This window comes from Colletes latitarsis, chromosome 2 (genome assembly GCF_051014445.1).
Source record: "Colletes latitarsis isolate SP2378_abdomen chromosome 2, iyColLati1, whole genome shotgun sequence".
In the NCBI taxonomy this organism is placed as follows: domain Eukaryota; kingdom Metazoa; phylum Arthropoda; class Insecta; order Hymenoptera; family Colletidae; genus Colletes; species Colletes latitarsis.
In genome coordinates, this window is record NC_135135.1 from 27,679,852 (window position 1) to 27,705,913 (window position 26,062).

Sequence of the window (26,062 nt, forward strand, 5' to 3'; positions counted from 1 at the left end):
TGCTGAAAGAAACAGGGAAGGAAGAAAGGGAAACGAAAAAGTAACGACGCTACAAAACGTTTACGTAATTAGTTTGCAATCGGTTGGACTTTGAGGATCGAATGCAAAAAAAAATGTACATCTAGAAAATAATGTTTCTTGGTATTTTATACATGTTTTAACGTATATGTATATGTACACATGTACCCAGACGTGTACGTATGTACATACGCGTACAAGCGAAATATATTACGAGCCTACGGTGTTAAGTTAAACTTCTAAAAAAAGAAAGAAAAACACGGTATCATGATCAAAGTGATGGTAGAAACACTCCATATATGCAATCCTTAAGCTAAAAATTGTTCTTCCGTTTTACAATTTGTACTGTCGCATAAACTTTACAACTTTAATGAAATACTTAACTTTGGATAATATTTGGAACGCCGACGAGTATTCATTTCTCGGGTTTACGGTTCGATTCGTTCCTTTTCGCCTCGTCGCAAAACGAAAGAGTACGATGACACAGATTTCAAGTAGCCGCGTAAAAACCTTTCCACGAAAATGTCATTTCGTCGAGGTAGGTCGTTACCTTTGTGCCTTAACGTTACAATTAGAAAAAGAGAGCACAACACGCGCACGAAAAAAAAAAAAACGACGAAGAGTGGAGCCACGTAACCGGACGCCATCCTCGAATGCTGAACACGTTCTATCGTCTACCAACGGTAACTGACGCCCAAAACTGCATTCTTGCTTTTACACCATATATCGCAACGGTACAGAAACGTACGGTTTATGTAATCTCACTGTAAAATTTACACCTGTTTCCCATGCACGCGAAATCTGTACAAACACGTGTATTCGAGTTGTCCGTGATTGCTGTGAACCCTTAACTCGACGTATTCGTAAGGCTTCTCGATCGTCGTGTTCTACGCACGAAAAAAAAAAAGAAAAATATACCATTTTGAAGTTTATTTCTAACGGACTCGAACGAAACCTGGCATTTATAACGTGCGTAGTAAATGAATTCGACTTACTTGAACGGGGAAATATTGCAAACTGTCGTCTGTGGCTGCGAATTCGTAGTCACCGAACATCACAGGCTCAGCGTCATTTTCATCAACGAAACCCTGTGGCACGGACAATTAGCCAAACCATAATAAATAAAGAACAAATAAGAATCGATTCACACACGTACCCAGACATTGAACTTTCTCGGGGCACTCCTCATTTCTCCATTGGGTAAAATTGATTTGGGTGCATGCTCGACCGTGAATCCAGTAACGTATATGAAACTGCGTAGTTTGATTAACAGATAACCTGGGAATCCTTGGAACGCCCAACAAGCGCCCGGTTGTATTGGATTCCCTTGTATCACCGTTCGAGGATTGTTGTTTTCGTGGTACAGTGTAAACGCCAGCACTTTGAAAGCTCGCGTTTTTATATCGTATTTCTGTGTGCAACGTGTACTGATAATCTGACCACCTGCGTAACAACGATGTTAGCTCTATCAAGGTCGAAATGTGGATTATCGAAACGATCGCTAGGTTTACTACAACTTACCAGCTGTCTCTAAAGCGTAGTCGACGCGTCCCGTTTTATCTGCATCGTATATCCTTAAAGCGTTCCTAACTATTTCTTGCATACGCTCGATTGTCACAACATTGTCGTTACCTTCCCACGATTCGTCTTGAACTGTAATATTATGTAATTGTAACGCGCATGGCTAATTCCAATTCCTCGATTCGACATGCACATAATTTAAGGAACATCAGCTTACGCGTTTTCGGATCTTTTACGTCGCCCGCGACCATGGAATTTTTAATGACATTGATCGTTTTCTTATTCACGATCGTTTCGATGCGTTTCTCCAAGTCATCGTTATTGATTACACTTACGTGGGTGTTACAGCACGATTTTAACTCCGAATAAAGTTCCTTTAACGTTTTCAATTGCAATTTAATGGCTTCGATTTCGTGAGCATGCGTATCGCCGAACGCGTGTCCCTCTAAATTCTTTTCCAATAGTACCACCTTATTCTGGAAGAAACGACGTATGGTTCAATCTCAGTCGAAACTGTTGCAAACGGTTCCTTTCTACTTACGTTGTATTCCGACCAAACAAAGTCGCTTTCCTTCAATTTCTCGAGCGTTCTACTAATATTTAAAAGACGATTCTGCACACGTTCAACGTTTAATTATTATAGAATTCATAAAGCGAAAGGTAGATTAATGATATCTTATCTTAGAGATCTGCGCAAAATTCTTACGGTATGGTCGATTGTTCGATGCTCTAAACTGTTGATTCTGCTGTTTAATTTCTCCGCGATCGACGTAAAATCGCCCTCCTTCTCGAAATATTCCTCTCCGAGCGATTGTAGTTTATCCGCTGCAAACAGATCCGAGGCTTTCTCGGATTGTCGCGTTACGATTTTAGTTGGTAGAAACGACGTTGAAAGATACGGTAGGCACCAAGAACCTGAAAAATGAGTGTGTAGAGTTTGTTAAGTCTTGACGGTCTTATGATTCGATACAGCTACCGAGAGAAGGATAGACGAAGGGACTCACCATTACGATGACATCAAGATATCGATCATGTCCATATTCCCCGTCAAGAACGAATACTCCAATTTTACATCGCCAGTGAAGCAATCCTACTCCATCTATCCTTCTCCCGTCTTTTAATTTATCCATTCGCTAGACTTCATTAATTACAATAAATTTCTGTTTTACACATACTGTATTAAAATGTTACAAACGTCATTCTAATGAAAGCAAATTTTAACAAACGCGTTCAACGGTGTATGAACGTGTTTTTACAGATACCACAGCACCAAGCATACGTAAAGATAACTTTTCAATGTTGTTCTTATTATTACAGCAGACATACATATTCACGTGATGAAATTACGTCAAATTATAAAAAATATCGTACATGAATGCATATATGTACAAATATTCCTATATATGTACACATACGCACACATACAAACACATGATACGACAGTACGCGTTCACTTCGACAATATTTATAATTTCGGATTAGTAAATGCAATATGTAAGTTACCAAAGTACCATATTTGGTTAGTAAATTATGCGAACATCAACAATAGGACACCAAAATATTAAACAGAAGATTAGTAAGCGCATTTTACGAACGCAACGCTGATTACAATGCTGAACATAGCAACAATAATAAAATGAAGAATCTAGAGAAATGCAAGTAAAACAATTCTATCTAAGTGCCGTGTTATTACGAAATACATATAAAGAAAGGAATAAATGAACGTTAGTGAAAAATAGATCTCGCGTGGAAACAATTTATCCCGACGGTTAATCAATTTATATTCCAACCAATGCTAGGTGGCATCTCGGGTAAAGACACGTTCACACTAGGTATTAGATATACCGGTAAATTTTTCAGTTTCTTTATGTGTTCGATAAATAAATCGTTTTTTGAGCATGCTAAATTAATTATATCGTTAAAGATGCGATAGCTCGTCTCGGAGATATCATAGGGAATATTGTGCAGCGAATCCAGATGGATAACGGACTGTTTTTTCACGATGTAAAGCCCTGAAACAAAAAGAAAAACAAACGCCAGGATAGGTTTCGCCGATCTCCCCGAAGATGCCACGGCAAAAACTCGATTACGTAGACGAACTCGATAGATAAGAGAATATGAATATGAGAACATATATTTCGTTATCGGTGAATCTCTTGAAATGACTTAATCGAAATTTACCAGTCAAAAGAAGCAATGGCAATAGAGCGATCCAAAGGATCAGAGGGCTCCTCTGTTGCGTCCATCTTCTAATACTGGAAAACCGGCTTAACAGCCACGAATCAAAGCAGAATACTTTAACCATAAACAGGTAAACATACTGCAAGCAACGATCAACGCGTTGCCACCAGATTTTATACTTTGCCGGTTCTGTAATTGAAGACAATTAATATTCATACAAATAAATTTCTCGTCCCGCGTGATGTCGTATCAAATACATTCACGCGTTCCATAGATATTAATAATCCAATAATACCGTATCTCTGATATTCATAAGTAGCACGATATTCTCTTCTCCTAACCGTCTTGAGCTTTAGAAATTCAAGTACTTTATTGAACCCATAGACAATAGTAGCTACGAAACTTAGGAAATATTGCGTTATTTTTCTCCCCTCGTTGTACTTGCTCGATATCGATACTGCATCTTCCAATTCCGTATCGGAGTCGATGGAAGTTGTAACACCGTACTTTCGAGAGTCTGTATGTTTCAATGGCGTAGCAGAATGCATTAATTGTCTGATACAAACAGAAACAAAAAAAAAACAAAAAAATAGTTAAAAGGAATTGATTTCTTTTAGATATCGAGTACCCGACATACCCGTGCTTAAACGAACTACAAACCTTGGTCCCGAATTCGTTGAACTCCTAGGAACTGTGTAAACTACTTCTCTATGCGAGTGATACTGTTCGACGTGCTTTTTTGTATATTGATGCCGAGATCGCGTATTAAGATTAGAAGCGTGTAGTTCTGACGGCAATACGCTACTTTCGTCCATTACTTCTGTCTAATGAGAATAGTGACTAGATTATTAAAAGTGAATCGTATAACACGACCAGCCGTATCGTTTTCGTTGTTAGTTGACGGATCAAAATTTGCTTAAAGTTGAAGGGAGATAGATCACCGAGGAAATCCCGAGTCCCTTTCTTTTGAAAAGTACAAGTGAGACAGAGGTGAATAACACGGCACACTGACGTCACGGTCGGTGTGAAAACAAAAATATACTTGACCGCCGGGGCAAGCCAGTTCTGGCGAATATAGCAACCGATCAACTTCCAAAGCATTACTGTACAGTGCATTACAGATAGGGTACAGTACTTTCCAACTAGCAATCAACAATGAAACTAATAGGGGCGGTCACGTTACGCGGTTCGCGTTGTACATTAAAAAATCTTCGTTCTTGTACTGTACTTACTTTACGACTTTGTGCGTTTGTTTCTTTGTCTTCTTCGTTACTCGTCGATACGTATACACCGCTTTCCGATAGTTCTTGCGATAACCGATTAGAAGTGTCCGAATCCGAGTGTATAGAGCGCCGCGACATGTTTGGCATTGCTAATACACCAGGTGCTATTTCGTAACGACAGTGAGACTTTTCCGAGTAAGTGTAGTCCGTCTTTGGGAACACGCTGAAACGTTTGCCAAATATGAATATGATGCCAAAATCTCTCGAAAGAAATTTCAACAAACATATGAGCTTATAGTATTAGAAATACGTACTTCCACCAATCGCCAGCTTGTTTGTAAATTTCATGCGCGGTTGTTGGTCTTTTAGGCACGTCTTCTCGTTTCTCTTCCTCCGAGGAATAATCGCTAGTTACCGTCCTACGAGGAGAGCTACTTTTGTACCGCGTCTCAATTTTTCGATTAAAAGAATTATCCTTCTCGTTTTGTCCATTTGTAAATATATCCCTTTTCACTTTCTGTCGTTCACACCTACGCTCCATCTTTCTCGTAGGATTTTCAGGCCGCTTACTTTGACTCTCTACATAAGACCTTGTTCTGTCAGCTTCCTCATCCTTTTCTATTATCGTATCTATAGTATGTTCGTACGTTTTACTGCTACTACTAGGCCTAAAACAATATTAAGGTTAGAACCAAGAATCCAATGGCGACAGACATAGTTTCTACTTACAAGGATCTAGAACCAGACCGTCTGCTACTTGTGGATTCCGCGGGAGTATGAGACCTTTCCCTACTCCGATTTCGTAAATCATAATGGTGTTCGAGAGTTTCTGGTTCTATCAAGGCACGACCGAGGACCAAAGGAGTCTGAGAGCGTGATCTGCTACCGCTTCTTAATTCATAATGCCGCTGTTCATTCTCCATAGCCCTACAGAAAAATAAAAATGTATATGCTAGCCAAGAAAAGTTGATAGAAACTGATATTCAAAGGAGATCTGCGCGATCTTAAAGACTATAATCCCCTGTCGCGTGCCTAACATTGCTAAAAATAATTTCTCCCAGCTGAAAGACATCCATTCAAAGTCCTTCCCTGTTGACTCCTATTTCAGGCACAGTTATACTTTCCGTCCCTTTCGCTCCCGTCGATTCTAATTTTTTTGAAAGGGACCTCCCATAGCGCGCCCGATCAAGGCTCAACGCGCGCCTACCGAAACATTATACGTATCGCGTATACATATGACACGAAATTGCATGCTTTCGTTCCAACTCCTTCACTTCGCGCCGCGTAAACGACATACACGTATGTAGGAAGCGTGATAGACGAACCGATCTCGTTTATATCTCAAAACATTCGTACAGTATGTAGGCTACTCGGTAAGACGGATAAATCTCGGTAACACACTTACGAAATAACTGACACAATTTGAAACAGTTTTTATAACAACGGCTTTTAACATTTAAATTCTACGGCGATACGACGAACGCGTTAACTAAGTATCTCACGACATAATCTCAACGTTCAGTTTTTCTGAAAACATTTCTATTTATAGAAAACTCACCGACACTGTATGAAAGAAACTCGCGATTCTTTCTAAATGATTCGATGTGTCGTGCATTCAGGAAGACACGGTATTGTTCGTTGTGCAAATAAAAGTTACACGATACGATACTTTTCCGTCTTTGCTTTAAACTGTTTGTCAACACTTACACACTCCGCGGAGATTAGCAAATGCAAGCATGCAACGCGTAGAAAATGATGAACAGTCGTACTTACGTGCGCGCGCATCTTACGATGATTCATCCTACGTAGCTCTCACCGTTCTAATGCTCCGCAAATGGTTATCAAAATCACAGACAACGTGTACCCAGTGTATGTACGCGCGTACGAAGCGTAAGATGTTTGCACCACGACGACCACGTTTCTAACCAGGAGTCACTGTTCTCAAACGTAGAGTGCGCAACAAAGCTATGCACAGGGACTCGCATATGCTATTAATTTGTTGTAAGATCGGTACGTTAGCTCGCGCGACAAGAACTTCCCTACGTGGTAAGTCTACTTTACTCGTTGTCTGTGGCACTTTTTATCGTTGCTCGCGATCTGTGCAACGAGCGCGGCTCGACCAAACAACGGACACGTGTTTTCTTATGTTCCAGTTTGAATAAGTCGAGCAACATGTTTGCACAGATGGAAATAAAACAACAATTGAAAGAGTTGTTAACATTGAAACGTAGTGGAGAATTGGACGCGGATAACAAATTTTTAAATCCGAAAGACGAATGTTCTTGGCGGGATTCTGTTACTTATGATTGTTTAGAACGTTATGTGCAACATCACGACGATGAAGTATATGAATTCGCAGCTAGATTTATAAAAATCCTGAACTTCAATTTAATGCCACCGTCCACTTTTGTTTCAGATTAAACTGAACACGCTTTCGCTTATAATAGAATCGAAAAAAAGTACTTTGAGATTCACATCCAGAGAACTCGATATAATTATTTTGTTTTTACGCGTTAATTTCAAAGAGAAATTAGAATTCGTGCCGGTGATAAAAAAGGTAAGATTTTTTATAAACGCAACGAGAACTTTTCAATCACGAATCGTTATCTGTTTCGTAGGCTCTGAAACGTATGAAAGACAGTTTAGCTGTCATGAGGCGACAGTGTAGTCAAGAAGAAAAACTGAGAATTCGTTATCAAAAAAATTGCAATCCGTTGGAAATAAAGCAAGAAACGTTGGATCATTCTTTTCAAATATCCAGAGAAATTGAAAGGGATATAAATAAGTATTGCGATACTTTTCAATCTCTATGCAATATGTGTATATGTGGCCCCGATGCTACATATTGTCGTAGACGATCTTCTTTGCAAATATTACTTCTGATGAAGGATTTGTTAGATAATGAATTCAAACGTATTACCTGGAAGACTCAGCAAGTGAAAACGTTGTTCGATCTGATGCTGTTAGACACGTATGAAACTAACAAAGAAATGGCGTTTAACTTAATAAAGTCAATGGAACCAAGGTTGTTACAATTAGATGATGCAAATAACGTGAACAATATTATTACAGTTGCTATTGAGTTAGGTAACAGTATCAGACCTATTGACAGTATAACAGCTGCATACATGTTCAAAGTAAGCATGTTATCGCCTGTTATACAGAACGTACACAAATTTCAATCAAGTTTTATAAACGTAATATTGCAACTAGTATTGATTCTATTAAACAAATTAAAGGAATCTTTGATTCTTGCAAGGGAAAATATAGTATTGACGGTCACGAAACATTCTTTGTACGGCTACCTTTTTTGTATTCGAAATTTATTACAAGAATGTGATTTTAAAAAAGTAGAACAAAAATTAGTTTGGCAGGATGCTATATCAGAGCTAATATATGTATGTTTTGAACTTAGTCGTGCAGTTTCTTTGATAGTTAACAATTCTTCGCCCGAAGGGCATTTACCGATGGACCTAAATTTACAAACAGTTCGCGCAATATGTGGCGCGTCGCCTGAAAAGGAAGTAGTAACCCCACAAATGGTGCTCCTCTGTTCTTGGCGTACCGTGAAAGAAGTCAGTTTGTTATTTGGCTTTCTAGCCACTAAAGTACCGATACGCGAAGACGATTCTTCCATAGAACTTTTAAACGAGGAGCAAGTAAACTATCATGATTTATATTCACGATAAAAAAAAAAGACTATCTTCTTAATGGTGAATAAGTTAGGCTCATATTTTAATAGATTATCAAAATAGGAGAACACTTGGTTACCTTGCTTACCGAAACAAAGCATAGAGGGGCATTCGAACAGGCACACGTAGGTTTTAGTCAGCTCTGTTCTCGTCTTTGGCGTTTGAATAACAGCTTGAGCCAATTGCCCAAAATGTGGTTGCACCAGATACTGATTGCAATCACGGGAATCAAAGAAGAGAATTCGAAATTGTGCGCGACACGGAGAAGCGCTGGTGTACCATTTATGATACAAGTATGCAAGATTAAATTCTATTTCGATCTGATGCTTTTACGTGTTTATTTACTAAATGCGAAACATACAAATTTTACTCAATAGGCTTTACTATCTACAGAGCCTCGCCAATACAAAAATATAAAGACGACCACTTTCGATTCTGTGATGAAAATTTTGTTAGGATTCACGCAATTGGAAAATGTAAATCCGTGGAAGAAGATAAAGACATTGATGTACACGGAATCGGTGTTTTCAGAATATGAAAATACATTTGAATCCATACAGTACGATACTGATCATTGCATAGATGGAAATAGTATTCAAGTCACGGAGATCAAAACTCACGCTTTGAATATTCTAAGGGCAATTTTCAGACATTCTCATCTTGCAGAAATAGTAAATAATTACGTAGCAGATGGTTTGATAGCGGCATTTAAAAGTTACGATGCTTTAACGTGGGCGGTGAGGAAATTTTAGAACATTGGTAATTTCACACTCTAGTTATAAGTAAAATAAAATATAACAATTTTTACAGGAACGAAATGCGGCAACGTTACTTTTCAGTGCCCTTATTATTCGAATCTTCGGTGTTCAAAGGACAAAGGATCATATCGATCTCACCAACGATAACAAAATGAATTATAATTTATTTTTTGAAAAGTATCCCCGCTTGTTGCCCTTCATTTTAGATGAATTGCAAACATTTGCAACGGCGAATGATACTATTATAAAATCGAACGTGCAATCGATTCTATTATTGTTATCGCGATTATATCATAGCCATAGTTCTGGATCTACCGATACCCAGTGGAAGGTAATTATGAATTATTTAGTAATGGCATTGTTTAATAGTAAAACCAGTACGCGTATTTCAGATGAATGAGCTCATTACATTAGTTATGCAATGTGCTAAAAGCGAAGTATACGAAACACGTAAACTAGCGGCAAGGGCGCTTGTTGCATTATTAACTGAACACTCTGTGGAAAATGTTTTGGTAAAAATAATGGAAAATATAATATCTGCGGAGAAAACTTGTTCGTCTTTAAATTTAATGCATGGTTACATGTTACAGGTGTGTACACAGTGCGTAAATTTCATCCACTTCAAATGATTAGAAAACTTGGAATATTTACTCTTGTTACCTTTTCAGATCATTGAAATACTAAAACGTTGTAGCCGTGAACATTTTCAATCGTTTAATGTAGATTGGGGCAGATTTTTCGAAAGAACAATTTGGATCTTAGAAAATTTGGAACGTGTAAATTCTAAACCTTCGTGTTTTTTATTGGCTACGGTATATATAAATATTTGTAATAAAGTGTGTAAAGTGAATGAAACGTATCTAAAGCGAGACGTATCAGTGTTGTCTATGTTGAAATCGCATTTAGTAGAATACGAAAAATTAAAAGGAGGACCTGCGCGAGAAAATTATAAAATCTCTGTTATTAAATTTATACGATCTATAATAAAAGAAACCCATCCAATTCGACAGTCTATACTAGTTAGTATATACGTACATAGTTTAAGATGTTCAGAAACACAGATATTTGCATGGTCAACTATAATGGACGTTATTAACGAAATAACGGATACTGACAAAACAATGCTGTTATTAGATAATGCTATTGACATAATTCGTAATTCGATACAAGACCTCTATAGATACAATCCAGACTTGCAAGATGCAATGTTCAATTTCCTCTATAACAGCTTGGTATATCTCAATCAGTTTGAGTTATCTAGCTGCACGAAGACAATGGGTATCTGTAAATTTGTGTTAAACGAAGTACGATTGAACGATAATAAAAGCAGTTATTGCGAGAGGGACAATTATTTGAGATTACTTGGAAAGTCATTTGTAACTTTAACTTCTCTTAACGACGTAAGTATTTCTTAAATTATGCTTCTGTTTTTTAGGAATTCTAAATATACGTCTTTGTTCTCAAGGTCGCAGAAGAAATCTGTCTGGAATGTACTAATGATGTATATGACAATTTTTGCGATAATTTTTGGATCGCGTCTTTGAACACAGAATTCAGAGCTTCCGTTTTTCGAGTAATGCAAAACCTTTTCTTAATGTGTTACGAGCGCGACGAATACCGATGTATGTATAAAATTTCTTACTATTAATATATTCGAACATAACCAACATATTAATTAAATATGTTGGTACAGATGTACAAATTCAGTGGTGGACAACAGTGTTGCAATTGCTGCTGGACAATAATTCCGACGTACGACACGAGACGTGTATGTTGATCGATCATATTCCAATAAATTGCTCGTTATCTAATGATAATTATGAGTTTTTATATACGAACATGCTTCTCGAAAAGTTCTATCAGTGCATACATAAGAAAGATCCTGAGCTTTTCTGCATTGTGCTCTTTTATTGGGGCATTTCACTATTGGATGATACAGACTACAAAATGGACGAGACAGACGTAAGTAAAACAGTATTTGAAAAATTGTACATGATATAAGATATTGGTTTTTTTTTTAATTTCTTTTATATTAGGTGTTTAATAAATGCACCAACTACGATTTTTATGAACCAGTGGAAATGTCAAGGGTTTGTGCTAAATTTTTGTTAGAACACATGAACGACTCTGTAGATAATGTATTGTCAGACGACATAATAGAGTGGATAAATTTTCGCTTGAACGTCGAGATTTCAAAATCCTTGTCTTTTAGGATGTACGTAAAAAACTATGAAAGTTATCTTCCTAGCCTTGAAAATGAACTTTGCGACATTTTAGATCCGACGTATAAAAGTAAACTATTGCAAGTATTAGCATATGAACAGTATAAGGAAATACTGTTATAATTTCGAATCTAAGTCCATTTCGTGCGATTCGTAACGTCTGGGTACATTGTATTATAAAAATATCTGCACAACGTGTATATAGAATAAATTCAATTTTATAAATACGTTGAATATTCTTTCGTTTAACCTTCCAGACATATAAGCAAATTTCACGACAAAGTCAATCGTTTATAATTTTTCTTTTCTGAAAGAGTCAGTCGAATTATCGTTTGCTTCCGTTTCTAGAATGAGCTTTTTCCCTACAGAATATATCAGGTTGGTTAAATAGTCTTTCAGTATTACATATTCTACTTTGCATTTTATTATATTTACTATTATTTAAGTTAATTTAATAGATTTGTTTGCTCTCGTAAGATGTTGAAACAAAATATTAGTAGTCGTAAAAAGTTATAGAGCGTGCTTGATCGTGTTGAAATGTCAGACGCGTCCGTTTTTGTTTAACACTAGGTTTACGGAATACGTAAATTTGACGCATTAAGATTCTAAACCTAACGTTACAGAACTTGTAAATATTATTTGTTAGCAATTTATGTTATGATATGAATATACACTGTAATTAAAAGAAAAATTGCATTTTAATGTAACTGTTAACACAGCGAATTACAATAAAAATATGCGCAACGAGTGTCCGTAAACGTAGTGTTAACCGAAACTCTAAAATTGAAAGGATTATTTGAAAATGGAGAGGGTACGCGAAGGTTAGGGGTAACGGTCGTTTCAGGGAATATCCCTATGAACGTTCGGTGGCTAGAGAGTTTAGTGCAGCCGCTTGGCGCGCGTAGTCGCCACGGTAGTGGCTCGACGTTCGCCGACTCGGTACGTATTTCGTGACATTATACCGCGGATCCGTCGGATTTTCGCGTTTTTCGCGCCTCTGCGTCGTGACCGTCGAGTATTAGTGTGCGCCGACGATCTTTATTCGCGTTCAACAAGAGCCAGCATGTCCACGAGTGTTCGGGCAGATTAAAATCGACGGGAAAAGTAGCGGAGAAGACTGTGGTCGTGCGTGTACCAGGCATGGAGTGGACTCAGTGCGCTCGTTTCAAATCGTTACGAGCCGTTACCGCAGTCCCCGTCGAGCTGAGGTGAGTTCCGCCGACGTAAACACGCGTGATCGCGTTTCAGAAACGTCGTTTCGCCATCGGATCGAACCGTTAAATCGTTCACGTGGGATCCTGTCGTTTCTTGCGTGTACTGTGCCGCTTATGACCTACTTGTTGTGCAAGCTGTCATCCCTCGATTAAAATATTTCTGCCGTGGGACGGGTCCTACGGACGAACCCTTCGCCGTTAACGTCGAAGCGGTACTCGACAGCCTTTCTCGGGTAGGTTTTCACGCAAAAAAAGACACACGGTAGAGAAAGGAGAGGCGGAGAACCAGAGAAGGAGCGTGAAACGGAAAGATCAAGCGAGAGCAGCCGAGAACAAGTTTGAAAACTAGCACTGCCAGTCCGTTGAACATCTGCGATTCCTAAAGTAAGTGCGTCCTTTCCAAACACGGAATGTTAAATAGCCTTCGCGCTTGATCAACTAACGGAGCCTTCTCGAATGATCTTTCTTGACCTGTCTCTTCCTCTACGGTCGTCTTCCTTCTTCTTCTTCTTCACTCTCGTTCTGTCTTTCTCCACGAGGAGAAAGGTCATCGGTCTCAAATTCATCTTTTGTCCACGCCTTAGGCACACCAGTAGTAAACGCGCCACGACATATTTTTCCGTCGTGCTCAAACTCGTTTTAAATTACCATAAAAGTAGTCCGATACCCCTTGTCCCGATACGACGGAATTCTTTTTCGTAATCGTTCGAATTTCTCAATGTCAAGTTGACGACCCGTTACATCCTGCCCGTGTCTGATACGACGGTCCGCGTTCGTTCGGTTGCTTCGCCTCGTGGACACGAAAATTAGCAATCCGTGACTGTTTTTTTCAAACAATTACAACGTAATTTTTTACCGTTTACGACACTCGTCGCGAACATTGATTTTTATAGACCGAGCAACGATTCGCTAACGCGATCGAATTTCAGCCGTCGATCCCTACCGTAATATCCGAAGAAAGAAAAGTATCGACGTGTAATTTCGTGCCGGAAATTACGTTTCCATGCGTATGAAATTTCGAAGTTCGACGATCGGAGATTCTCGTTGCGATTCCAGTTTCACGGTTCACAGTCGACGGTGCTCGTAAAAGGAAGATATTCCTGGTGCTTTTTCGTAGAACAACGCTTTCGAGTCGTTCAGCGCGACGTTCGTTTTTCAAACTGTGTCCACGGAGATTACGTAGGAAGAGAGCATGTCATAACGAGACCATTTGCATTGTTCCGCTTACCGGGCGCTTTTAATAAATGACGATAAGAGAAACGACGGCACATTTGGTACGGCGTACCATTTGCATTCTTCCTTCGCGTTCGTTTTTTTTTCTTTTTTTTTTTGGTCTTTGTTTTCCCCCGACTGTTTCGCTAGACGTATACGTTTCGCTTCCGACAAAATTACGCGTATTAACTCTTTCTGCGGAATGCACTCGAAGCGTTTCCATAGAAACGAACACGTCGCTTCTTGTCAACGGATAGGGTTCAATTACGGGTTCCGTTCTTTTCATAGCAACCATTAATTTTGGAAAATTCAACGCACGAGATACGTGTAATTCGAACGGAAAATTGTAACCTATAATTTAGTGTGTTTTAAATCGTGAATAGTGAACTCGACTGGGACAAACTGCCATTAAAAAACTAGGTACACCGTATAAAACGTTAGAAACTATTTTCAAATTGAAGGTGATAATAACTCAGTTTAACTCGCATCAACTGATTCGCTCTTACTCGACTAGTTATACGAACCTTCTTTTATTTTAGTTCGTAACAGTTCATGCGAGACATCCTGCATACACGCGTGTTACATGTTAGAATGAATACATTTATCAGTGCTACCAACTTTTAACACTTCAACTGCCATGTCATCGATATATGGGTGACAGAACTTTTAACCACGGACCTAAAACAATTAATTCTCAAGTTGAAATGTAAACAAAAATAAATTTGAATGAATAAGCTTCGTAAATTTTAGTTACGAAAGTAAGTACTACGACAGGTTTTAAGTTATACAGGATGCTCGGCCATCCCTGGGAAAAATTTTAATGGGGGATTCTAGAGGCCAAAATAAGACGAAAATCAAGAATATCAATTTCTTGATGGAGGCTTTGTTAAAAAGTTATTAACGTTTAAAGTTTCACCGGTACTGAATTTTTTTCTCGAAAATACGTAGGATTTCGGGGGTATGTCTATTCACCAAAAATGATTGTAATTGACCCCCGCAACCGAAAATAATTTTTTTAGAACGTTTTGAAATTTTTTTTTTCCATCGAAAAATTTCACACCTCGAATTTTTTTCTAGAAAGTGGCTAGGATTTCGGAGGTATGTCTAATGACCAAAAATGATTGTAATTGACCCTCACAACCAAAAATAATTTTTCCAGAACGATTTGAAATTTTTGAATTTAATTGTTAACTTTTTAACGAAGCCTCCATCAACAAATTAGTATTCTTGATTTTCGTCTTATTTTGGCCTCTAGAATCCCCCATTAAAATTTTTCCCAGGGGTGGTCGAACACCCTGTATAGCTTACAATTATCCAAAATCGAAGTTTCGGTCTCGTAAACAGTTTTAGGATTTAGGATTAGGTGAACGTGTTAAGTACTTTATCCGTTGCAAAACTCAACGACCACGCATAGTTACCGAAAAATAAAGGGTTATTTACTGAGAGGCCAGAACTCGTCCAGTAATATTTGAACATTGTTATATGGTTCGTGGAACTGACGGACAAGCCTTCGTTATTTACTGTAATATATTTTCCGTTTTCAGTTTATTTTCATTTCTCTTATCGCGACATGTGTTACCGCCGTGCTGGTTATTTTCGTTTTAACTTCGGAAGTACACGAAGTCTTCCCGCGTTTTTTGTTCCGTTTTTCATTTTAATTCCGTGATCGCGAGGAACAATTGTCCGTTTAGTCCATGAAAAGGTCGAATATACAACTCACGTGTCACGGGTCTATTTGCTTTATCAAGCCCGCAGCGGCAACCTGCTCTCGCATTATTTTGACAATAACGTCGAGCGACCACGCGAACCAGACACAACTATATACGTAATTTATGCAAAATGCAACCCGTGTACTCGCCTACGGGCGCGCTCCGTGAGCGGGGTCCATTACATTGTAACAAAACAATGTTTGACGACTATAATTGACTGTAACTACAGCTTGAATCCGATAAAAACCGGAAAGCAAAAAAAAATGTCGAATTACGCGGGACGCGACGATTTACATAAATCACGCCTTGTATTCAGTTTCGATCGTTGCGTCACAAGTGCATGCGTTTGTTAAACGAAATAATTGTCTCTCGACTTTGACGTTCCACAACGAAAGGAATACCGATCCAATACTCGAACGACCGCTTTTGGATTTTCAAACCGTAAACCGTGGTTTGCTAAATAATTTAATTAGAACTTTATTTACTGTAACCAGCATCTCGATTAGGGCTGTGCCGAGGTATTTTCGCACCCAAGATAATTATGCAATAATTTGTTATGTGCAATTTTCACAATATATTAAAGACGAGATTACGTTCTTGTTCAATAGATAAAAAATATTTGAGTGGTAGATTTGAAAAAGAAAATGTGAATATCTTCCGTTTTAGCAAATATACATATACAGTTATAGTCAATTTAGTTGTCGCTCTCATAATATGACACCCAAAAGATACGTGCCCCTTCTGCCCCCGCCTTGATACAACTCTAACCTAACCCTGACTTCAGTATTCGTTTCACAACATTCTACGCAGTTATTTACAAGATCGAGAAAGTTTATATTCTGTGTTTCCTTTGACTAATGTTTTTAAAAGGTTAAAACTCGTTAGTTTCTGTTTGTTCGATCGGCGAGGATAACTTGGACGGTTGGTAATCAGTGTTTCCCGCGTTTTTCGTGAGCCTATGCAACGCGATCTCACGAGAAACTCGGGTTTCGTCGCACGCGCATCCGAGGACGCGCACGACGGTAGTCCGTTACGGGACGTTTCGTTGTCAGTTTCGATTCGGCGGCAATCCAACGCGTTAATTTCCCATGGTCGATGGGCGTTTATAATCGTACTACCATATCCAGCCTCGAAACTTCGTGTTCGCTTTCCGCCTTCCGGTCGACTTTCGAACTACGCCAGGCTGGTTTCCGATTTTACGACGGTACGCTGGTGCGCGTTTTATCTCTGGTCATTGAACCTTCTCTACTTCAGAGAACACAGTGAGTCTATGTTCGAAGCTGTTTCTTTCTCCCTTTTCTTCTTTTTTTTACGCGATTGTGCATGGCGGTTGACTGGACCCAAAATATCGTTACGGCTGCGCTTCGCAGAGAATCTGTATTCCTTGGAGAGCAGTGCCATCTAACCTCCCGAGGTGAGGATCTCTTTTTTAATAAATTATTCACCACTCTCGTAGGTACTTTTGTCGAATAGGAATACATGTGTAGGTTAGCAGAGAGTTTCGAGCGAAAAGATTTTAAATGTATCGCGAGAACGTATTTGTTGGACTTTGTTAATAACTACTGCTATAACGCGACGTTCTATGCTGGTCGTAAGCTTATTAAGTAGTTTTTGATAGTTCGTTCGAGATAACTCCCCAGTGGTAACGTTCTTTTTTCTAACCAAACTTCGCTGCGGAAATTCCGCCATTGTTCTCGCGCAATGATGTGTATGGGAAAATAGCAAAAAGCGTCCGCGTTCATTACACCGAGCTTCCATAGACGAATCGAATCGTTCGGTGCACGGGCAGCCGCATACGTGACATACATCTTGGGACACGTGTTCAAATTCCAAGGGATGATTCACGACGTGAATATAAGAAATCCTAGTCCGGATTTTGCCTCGAGGCTAGGTCGGACGGCGCATTGAAATTCGATCCCGCCAGCGGGGGAATGGGAAGGAAATTTTCGGTCGGCGGAGCCCCCGAGATCGATAGAGATTCTTCAAAATCTTAGCGTCGCGACTACGTTGCAAGACGTTCGTCTTTTCTGGCGCAGTTAATTTCCACGGAGAATCCGATACTCGATATCCTAGCCTCCGGTACTCTCAACTCTTCGCGGCATAGGATTTCATATAATGAAATAGACCCATCTTACATAGAAATTTTACTGCGTTTTATATTAAACAAAATTGGTATATTTTTATTAATAAAGGTATCACATAATGTAAAAATATAAAAAAATAGTAATACTTTAATTAAATTTGTCGCAGTAAACCTTCCGCTTGCAACAATTAATGAACCTGTATCGGCATGTCGAATGTTGCCAACACAAGTGAATACATTTGTAACATCTGTTGAAGATATTACCAACTGTTTTACGTAAATAAGACGATATACATATAAACCTATGCGCATGCAGCCATTGTAATATTTCGAGGTGGGATTGAAAATGTCCCAGCATGCATTACGGTCCATCGAAAAGGTGGTACACTATTAATCCCAACGTGCCCAAAAGAGTTAGATCTTCGTAACGAAACGCCGCGTACGTTGTTCCGCGTCATTGTTTAATCGACTTACGTAGTCTAATGGTTTCAAATTATTACTATCCTCCTTCACCTGCACCGGAAATGCTCAAGTGCTTTCCTAATGGTTATTAATGACCCTTAACGGCGCTTAGTTCGATGGCGAGATTACGGTGTTCAATTCTGTAATTGTTCTTATTATTTAACTTGGCTTGATTCGATTCCGAGCTTGTTAGAGTTTTGCGCATCCGTTCGTGATTCAAATTGCAGGAAGGAAAGTCAGTGGGGGCATTAAGGTTGCTACAATTACGCTCTAGCTGTTCGCATCGTTTAATTTGGCGGTAGAATTCTGTCCGGTCGGTTTCTATTTTCGTTGAACTTACGATAATGAGGAACCTTGACTTTAAAAATTATAAATTTTTGTTATAAACTTTCCGAAAGATGGACAAGATGTAACCACACACAAGAGAGGTTCTTGGCCTGTAGAATCTCCCATTAAAGTTTTGTCCAGTGGTGGTCGAACACCCTGTATATGAAATAAATTTATAGGATTTGGGACTGTTTCGATAACATTAATGTTTTCATTTGCCCCGCTAGATCTATGAAATTAGCCACTGTGCAACGCGTCAAAGTTTTCGAAAGCGATTTATTAACGATCGTGCAGCTCGGAAGTAAACATTACCGGGTCCTCCATTGTGACTCACGGTCTTGTTCGAGTTTCGTGCGTGCCAAGGACGGGCCGAAGTCTTGTCGCGTCCTTGCCAATTTTGGAATCCCGATAAGCGAGTTTGTCGTCGGCGACATATCGCTTTAACAAGCGAAACAATTTCGAGTCATCGGTGACGTGGCCGTCTAGTGTCTCGGTCTTGACCTGGCCCATGTCCATTTGAAAAATAGATACGAATAATTGCGGTGTCAGGGTCTCTACGTTTCTTTCCCGTGACCGATTTAAATTTCTAACATACAAAATAATCACTCTTGAATTTCATCCAATTTGGCTCTCTTTTATTCCTGTCACACATCCGTCGTATTATGTGAAGCAAATCTCTGCATATCCTGTTGATAAAACTTTTAGCTAGCACGCTAACGGTACATCTAAATTATTAATTAAAAAGTTTCTTCTTTTTACGACAGACAGTTGTTTAGAAAGTATTTTTAGGAAGAACATTATTCTGTTTTATACTATACAGGGTGTTCGGCCATACCTTGGAAAAATTTTAATAGGGGATTCTAGAGGCCAAAATAAGACGAAAATCAAGAATACCAATTTGTTGATGGAGGCTTCGTTAAAAAGTTATTAACAATTAAATTCAAACATTTCAAATCGTTTTGGAAAAATTATTTTCGGTTGCGGGGATCAATTACAATCATTTTTGGTCATTACACATACCCTCGAAATCCTAACCACTTTCGAGAAAAAAAATCGGGTAGGTGCTGAAGTTTTTCGACGAAAAAAAAATTTTTCAAATCGTTCTAAAAAAATTATTTTCGGTTGCGGGGGTCTATTACAATCACTTTTGGTGAATAGACATACCCACGAAATTTTGCGCATTTTCGAGAAAAAAATTCAGTACGGACGGAACTTTAAACGTTAATAACTTTTTAACGAAGCCTCTACAATCCCCCACTACAATTGTTCCCAGAGGTTGCAGAACACCCTGTATATCTTGTTTGTTTCGATTTATTTACATTGAGTAATTTTTTCTGTCTCCTTAATTCGTTATTGGGTCTTCGAATCTGTCTAGTGCTAATTCGTTCGTTTTAATTCATTTGCCATAATTCATTCACTCTTGCTCGCTCACTTTCACTCACCTTCGCTCTCTCATTCGTTCGATCGAGACTCCTTTCTCTTTCCATTCTCCTGCTCGCGCTTTGACCCGCCCTCTTGGTCTCTCCTTTTAAACTTCTCGCTCCGTTCTTCTATTTTTATCGCCCTTCACACGATTTCCATAGAGGTCCCCTTTTCTTCGCCCCCTCGTAAAACTCTCGTGGTTTCCGACGACTTTTTCCAAAGTCGTGAGCCCGCGGGAACGTATTCGCGTTTTACATTGCTACTCGGGACGATATTCCCGTTCCGTTATTCCCCGCAATATCGGTTCGATTATTACTAGATATATTCGGCCATTGGCGAAACATCGGGGTCACGCCGACAGATTCGACGTCATAAAAGAGACCCGACGATCGCAATCTGGCGAACATTGCTTCTTCCCGAACGATCTCATTTTCGAACGCGATCGGGTGCTTCGAAACTATCCGCGACCCCGGATATATCGTTCAACGCGAAAGAAAAGGCTCGAGAAGTCTCGACGCCTCCGTCGAATCGGTGACGTCTCAGCCTTCGTGTCGTTTCGAATTGTTTCAAATATCGTGGCAATTTTTCCTTCAATGTCCTCTCGATATCGTCTACGATGCTACGAAGTCGAAAACACCTAGTTTCGTTTAAAACTACAAAACTGCCAACGAGATTTTTTTATTTTCTTCTCGCGACCGCATTTCGGAAATAGGATCGTCGGAATCTCACGTTCACCGCCATTGTCCTTTGCCTAGCCGGTTCCACGAGCAACGAGGAAAAGTTGTAATTACATCGGTCGATCGAAAAGGGTTCATCGGCGACGGGTCGTCCTTTTCGTTGAAAAGTTTCGTCCCCATGGACACGGGTACGACATTTTCCCGTGCATTTTCGCGACGGAGGTTCCGTGCATGCCCTTTCTACCCGCAATTAGCATCCCCGATGTATTCGCGTCACGTATCCGCGGGATAGTTTCTTCGCACGCGACTCCACGCGAGACGTCCTTTATTTTCCTGCGTGTACGCGAACGACCGGTCAGCCGGCCGATCGAACGGCACGGTGAAATTGCACGGGAAGCAACACGAAGGACGCATAGAATGAGAAATAGAAACATCTTTGACTGGGAAGGAATGCCAGGCTTCGCGCGACGCCAGAGCCTCGTCTTTGAAAAATCGTCTCGTCGCGTTCCCGGCGCGGGTAGTCATTAAAATTTTGACGACTCGTCATGTTTGCACTGTTCGATGATAATTCCGCTAGAGTTCGCTGCAATCGAATCGTTAATGGTAATGTAAATGGTAATTTAACGACAGTATAACGCGTTGCTTCTTGTAAGAAAACTTCACAGTGATTTACAAACTTGTCGGAAATCGATACTCTGAAATAACGAAAAAGCTACGAGTAATATATACTTTGAACGATTTTACACTTTGATGAACTGAGTCAGTATTACGTCATCCATTTTGAGTAACACTGGTTCAACTTGTAAAAGTACATGCATATACAGAGGCCAAAATAAGACGAAAATCAAGAACATCAATTTGTTGATGGAGGCTTCGTTAAAAAGTTATTAACAATTAAATTAAAAAATTTCAAATCGTTTAAAAAAATTATTTTTGATTGCAGGGACCAATTATAATAATATTTGGTTAATAGACATACCCCCGAAATCCTACGCACTTTCGAGAAAAAAATTCCGAAAGATGGACAAATTTTTCGACGAAAAAAAAAAAATTTCAAATCGTTCTGGAAAAATTATTTTCGGTTGCGGGGGTCAATTATAATCATTTTTGGTGAATAGACATACCCCCGAAATCTTACCTACTTTCGAGAAAAAAATTTAGTATTGGCGGAACTTCAAACGTTAATAACTTCTTAACGAAGCCACCATCAACAAATTGGTATTCTTGATTTTCGTCTTATTTTGGCCTCTAGAATCTCCCCTTAAAAGTTTTCCCAGGGGTGGCCGAACACCCTGTATATACTTTTTTTTTAATAGTCAAAATTCGAAAGTTGTCGAGCTATTTCATACGTCGTAAAAGAAAATGTATTTCTCGCAACCGAGCATGGATTCAAGAGGTAGCTACTGTACCGCGAAGTCACGAATTCATAGTCCCGGCAGCGTTCGCGATAAGTTCGACATCTTTCGCGACTCACGGTCGAACAGCGGGCCAAACAACGAATAGAATCTAAAAGAAAGATTTATAGGAGGGTGTTACGCGGGCCACGCGGAGAGAAACGACGCGAAAGGCGGCCGTTCTCGGTAATCGAACAAGTAGAGCTCTTCTACCGTAGAATTCGAAGAAGCTACGCGTCCCGTCTTTGCATGCAGGGTGTCGAATAAATTACCCCGACGAACCGGGCGTCCGTCGGAGTCGGGAAAGAATCGGATTCGTTCTGCGAGGATCTATCGGGCCATAAATAATACATAACAGAAGGGAGGGGTGGATGTGACGAGGCTGACTCGCGGAAAAAAGGGGAGAAACGTCGGGGTAGGACGGTGGAGGATCAGGGAGCCGGTGTCGATATGCGTACCCGGTGAAAATCGTGGCTCGGGACGAGGTGATCTCTCGACGAGAGACGAGAAGGAATCGTGAAACGTATTTTTCGCGTTGGCAGACTTTGGTTTCTTGGAAAAGCACCGTGGGAACCGTCAACGGTCCGAGTTTGACCGTTACGTTTTTTTCTACTCAGCGAAGACGAAATTCGACACCAGCAGATAACGTTGAGCCTCGGAGTCGCGACAGCCGTAGAAAAGGACATCGAGCAAAGGAGAGCAGATGAGAAAAAAAGCATTGTATTGTATAGAAACCGTTACCGACAGCTCAGCTCATCTGAGTTTTTTTTAAACGTCTTCACGCTTCGCTGGCTTCAAGGGGGGATCCCCCCAGTTGGGAGAGATAGGAACATTCGACTCACGAATTCGCGGAATCGCGCCTGGGGCTCGTCTCAAGGATCATTATTCGGTTATTTTTGTTTTCGGTTTAACGAAATAGTTTTCTGTGAGTTGCGGTTAACGAGCAACGTATCGGTCGTTTCTTTTTTACGAAACTGCAATTACGCGTGCAACCGCGCGGAATCCGCTCCGCCAGCGGCATTACGCTTTACCGCGACCGATGGAATTGCGTGGAAACGAAGAACACCGCGCCGTTCTTCGCTACAAACGCGATAACATCTTCTTTGCGAAGATCCCTGGAAGGGAATCGTGGCTCGAGGAGGAACACTTCGCCAGGCGGAATCGGCCGAGTCCCGTCGGTTGACGTTGGATATTGTCGAGCCTCGGCTCCACGAGACGACCGCGCGGCTCTCTTTTAATGCGAGAAGAATCGGAGAATTGTGGTGCCGGCCGGAGGCTTGTTAAAGGTAGATAGAGCTTGAATACCCGTGATTTATGGTGGTACACCGAGAAGAATGGTCGGTTAATTTGGAGGATGAGTTATTGATGATCCCGTCCGTAAATTGGTTTCGATTAATTCGGAGGCGGTTCGAATTAACTTTTCACGGGCCGAGAGACACCCGGGGATATTTTCGACGTTGGCTGAAGGGACAGTGCTCGAAAATGGCTGTCGTTACTCGTTGCAAAAGAAAACCTTTTACGTAATTTACATCGGTTCGCGAGTGTCGGATAAAATCCGATCGCCACGATTGCTTTTACGAAACATTTTAGCCATCTTTGTTTCAATCGGTTCGTGATCGAGTCGTGATTAAATGTCTATGAAAATTAAGCGTTTACATAACTCGTACACCAGAGAATTATGTTTATCGTACTAGGTGATTTTAGAAACTGGGGTAAGGTGTACATCGGTTTGAAGCGCAGATACAAAACTTTAGACTCGAAACATTGGAAAATTTATAAAGAACGTGTAGCAAGTTTGTTGTGGGACGCGTATGTTTGAACGATTTTTTTCTTCGGATCCTTCCGCGCGGAATGGAACCCTTCGCATTATAACGACTGCGTCTCGGAGGAGCTGGCCAGATTGAAGAGGGCTTCCGTCGCGCCTCGTATAACGCGAAAACCGTTCGAAAGTTAATTCGAAATTTATTCATGGACTCTGCGGGACCACTAGCTGCCGCCTCTATATAGGAACCGGGCATTATGTAGGTACATGTGGTCTGAACGCAACGTTCCACGTAGGCCTACCCGCGACAGAACGAGGGTGAAACTAACCTAAAAAGAACAAACCGTCCTTCTATGAATACGTAATTTTATTACGATTAAGAATTAAGTCCCGCGATCGATCGACGAACCGTGTTCCTGCCGGCGAACGTCGCCTTTAAATATTCTTTCGCTTAATTTTGATTCCTTCGCTGTCCGGTCAATTTGTCGACGGTTTTTGCGAAAGAAATGTGCGATTATTTTTCAATTTTATTTCAGTATTATTTATTTATTCGATAAACGAGAAGTCCCACTAGTGTACGAAGTAGTAAAACGTGATAATCAAAATAAGGTAACAAATTCATTTCTGATTGTGGGCCACCCTTTGTTAGAAATAAAGCGCCATTTGTTTCTGCGCCACCTAGAGTTCTTCTGACGTACTACTATTGTACCGTGTGTCTTTTGTCCGTAACAAAACCTCGTGCTCATTAAATGTGTGCTACTGAGAGGAAGTCGAGTTTTGCTCATTTGAACCGCCAAATTTCCACACCCTTTTGGTGTTTTCACGATTAACGTTGCCAAAATCGAATCGCGGTGTCCTAGAATCGTCGTCTCGCGTTTCTGCAGTGAGGAATTCGTTCTCAGGAAGAAGGAAAGAGTCGGCAGACCCAGATACTCGTGGGGTAGCCCAGATTCGGAAAGTTGACGCCGGGGTTAATGTTCGTGGAGGGGGTGGGAGCGTGAAACACGGGGTAACGGTCGCGGGTCGAATCTGATCGGGGAGATTTACGTATTTCGAGTAGGTATTCAGATTTATACGCCGGAACTCGCCGTTATTGCGGCCGTATATTCTGCCCCCGTGTATCCAGGGGGCGCGGCGCTCGGCGTCCAGAGGTGCGCGTTTCTTTCATGAAAACGACAATCCTAAAAGTACACCGTATCCGCACGGAAAAAGATATCGCTTGCTCGTAAAACCGGCGATATTACGCGAGAGAGTTTCGGTTACTCGGGAACAGGGGGCAGGTTGAAAGGAGAGGAGAGATCGAGGGAGGACGGGAATCCGCATAAAATCAACCTACGTCGATATATATCGACTTCGATGGATTTACAGCGCGGTAATAATAAAAAGCGCCGAATACGAGCGTCGTATGGACGCTTTATTAAAACGTCGACGATCGTTGGAGCTTCTCGGATCGATTGGTCTCGCGACCGAACTGTGACACCTCGGGGGCAGAAGTATGCGAAATTTGATCGCTCTTATCTTCCGTAGACAGGAGTCGACGTTGGGAATTTTTATTCGAATAGGAGGATCGTCGCGTTTCCTTTCAATTTTGACGAATCGTAGGTCCTCAGAGCGGCGAAAAATAATTGATAAAAACATTTGTTTATTATTACTTTAATAATACTTTAAGACTACATAGTGGTAACTTTTAGAAAATGAAAAAGGCATGCAACGTCATCGAGTACAGCGAACGTTCTAGTCGTCGCGCGGAAGAGTCCCATTCGAATTGGTCTCATAGGTGGCGACACTGCATTCCTCATCAAAATTGAATTGTAAACATTTTAAGAGAGCGTCCCGCGTGGATTGAATACGATTTAATCGTACGTAATCAAATATAAATAATAAATATTTTCCAAGAATTTTCAATTTCTTCGTTGGATTCAGCCTCGATGCTTTCGCGACGTTTCGAAAGGGATTTGTTGTGTGGTTCGGGGCGCAAGGGAGCGCGTAAAGCCGACTGGACGATTCCTCGGCTGGTCGGGAAACGCGAAATCCATCGTTGTGTTTCTTCGCGGGCGGCTGGTCAATCGTGGAAGATAAAAATACGCGTTACGCTGCCGTAACGACGTAACACGAGCGAACCTCTGGCATCGAGAGGATCGTTATCGATTACGAGCGTGTTGCGTAACGTTTGTTCATCGAGGCT

At 40.4% G+C, this 26,062-nt stretch overlaps 3 protein-coding genes across 15 annotated transcripts in view; 2 read left to right on the forward strand and 1 right to left on the reverse strand.

The window, feature by feature from the left end:
- Positions 1-120: 120 nt before the first annotated feature.
- LOC143345861 (uncharacterized) lies at positions 121-6,857 on the reverse strand. 2 transcript variants are annotated; one of them, XM_076773414.1, is made up of 14 exons: positions 6,717-6,857; positions 5,673-5,870; positions 5,258-5,611; positions 4,953-5,166; positions 4,381-4,544; positions 4,016-4,275; positions 3,721-3,909; positions 2,246-2,454; positions 2,081-2,152; positions 1,757-2,015; positions 1,540-1,671; positions 1,175-1,461; positions 1,014-1,106; positions 121-905 (listed from the first exon to the last, which is right to left on the reverse strand). In XM_076773414.1, exons 2-14 carry the CDS (start codon positions 5,864-5,866, stop codon positions 792-794), a joined length of 2,541 nt encoding a protein of 846 aa, XP_076629529.1. In that variant the 5' UTR covers positions 5,867-5,870; positions 6,717-6,857; the 3' UTR covers positions 121-791. The 2 variants fall into 2 exon arrangements, with proteins under 2 accessions (XP_076629529.1, XP_076629520.1); XM_076773405.1 differs by lacking the exon at positions 6,717-6,857 and adding an exon at positions 6,502-6,702.
- Thada (Thyroid adenoma-associated protein homolog) lies at positions 6,851-11,842 on the forward strand. Of its 3 annotated transcripts, none has more exons than XM_076773384.1 (12): positions 6,851-6,989; positions 7,097-7,286; positions 7,360-7,500; positions 7,562-8,602; positions 8,686-8,928; positions 9,013-9,372; positions 9,446-9,724; positions 9,786-9,983; positions 10,062-10,793; positions 10,859-11,015; positions 11,087-11,355; positions 11,430-11,842. In XM_076773384.1, the coding sequence occupies exons 2-12, from the start codon at positions 7,116-7,118 to the stop codon at positions 11,736-11,738; spliced, it is 3,900 nt and encodes a 1,299-aa protein (XP_076629499.1). In that variant the 5' UTR covers positions 6,851-6,989; positions 7,097-7,115; the 3' UTR covers positions 11,739-11,842. The 3 variants fall into 3 exon arrangements, with proteins under 3 accessions (XP_076629499.1, XP_076629507.1, XP_076629490.1); XM_076773392.1 differs by having other exon boundaries at positions 6,898-6,953; positions 7,128-7,286; XM_076773375.1 differs by lacking the exon at positions 6,851-6,989 and having other exon boundaries at positions 7,026-7,286.
- A 698-nt stretch (positions 11,843-12,540) lies between these two features.
- LOC143345790 (uncharacterized protein CG43867) overlaps positions 12,541-26,062 on the forward strand; it is a 166,867-nt gene continuing 153,345 nt past the window's right edge. For 8 of the 10 annotated variants that reach the window (XM_076773229.1, XM_076773301.1, XM_076773263.1 and 5 more), the window contains exon 1: positions 12,541-12,823. The gene's annotated coding sequence lies outside the window, so the exon portion shown is untranslated. Of the gene's footprint in view, positions 12,824-12,897; positions 13,214-17,143; positions 17,165-26,062 lie in introns of those variants that run through there. The other 2 variants (XM_076773240.1, XM_076773248.1) reach the window with 2 other exon arrangements.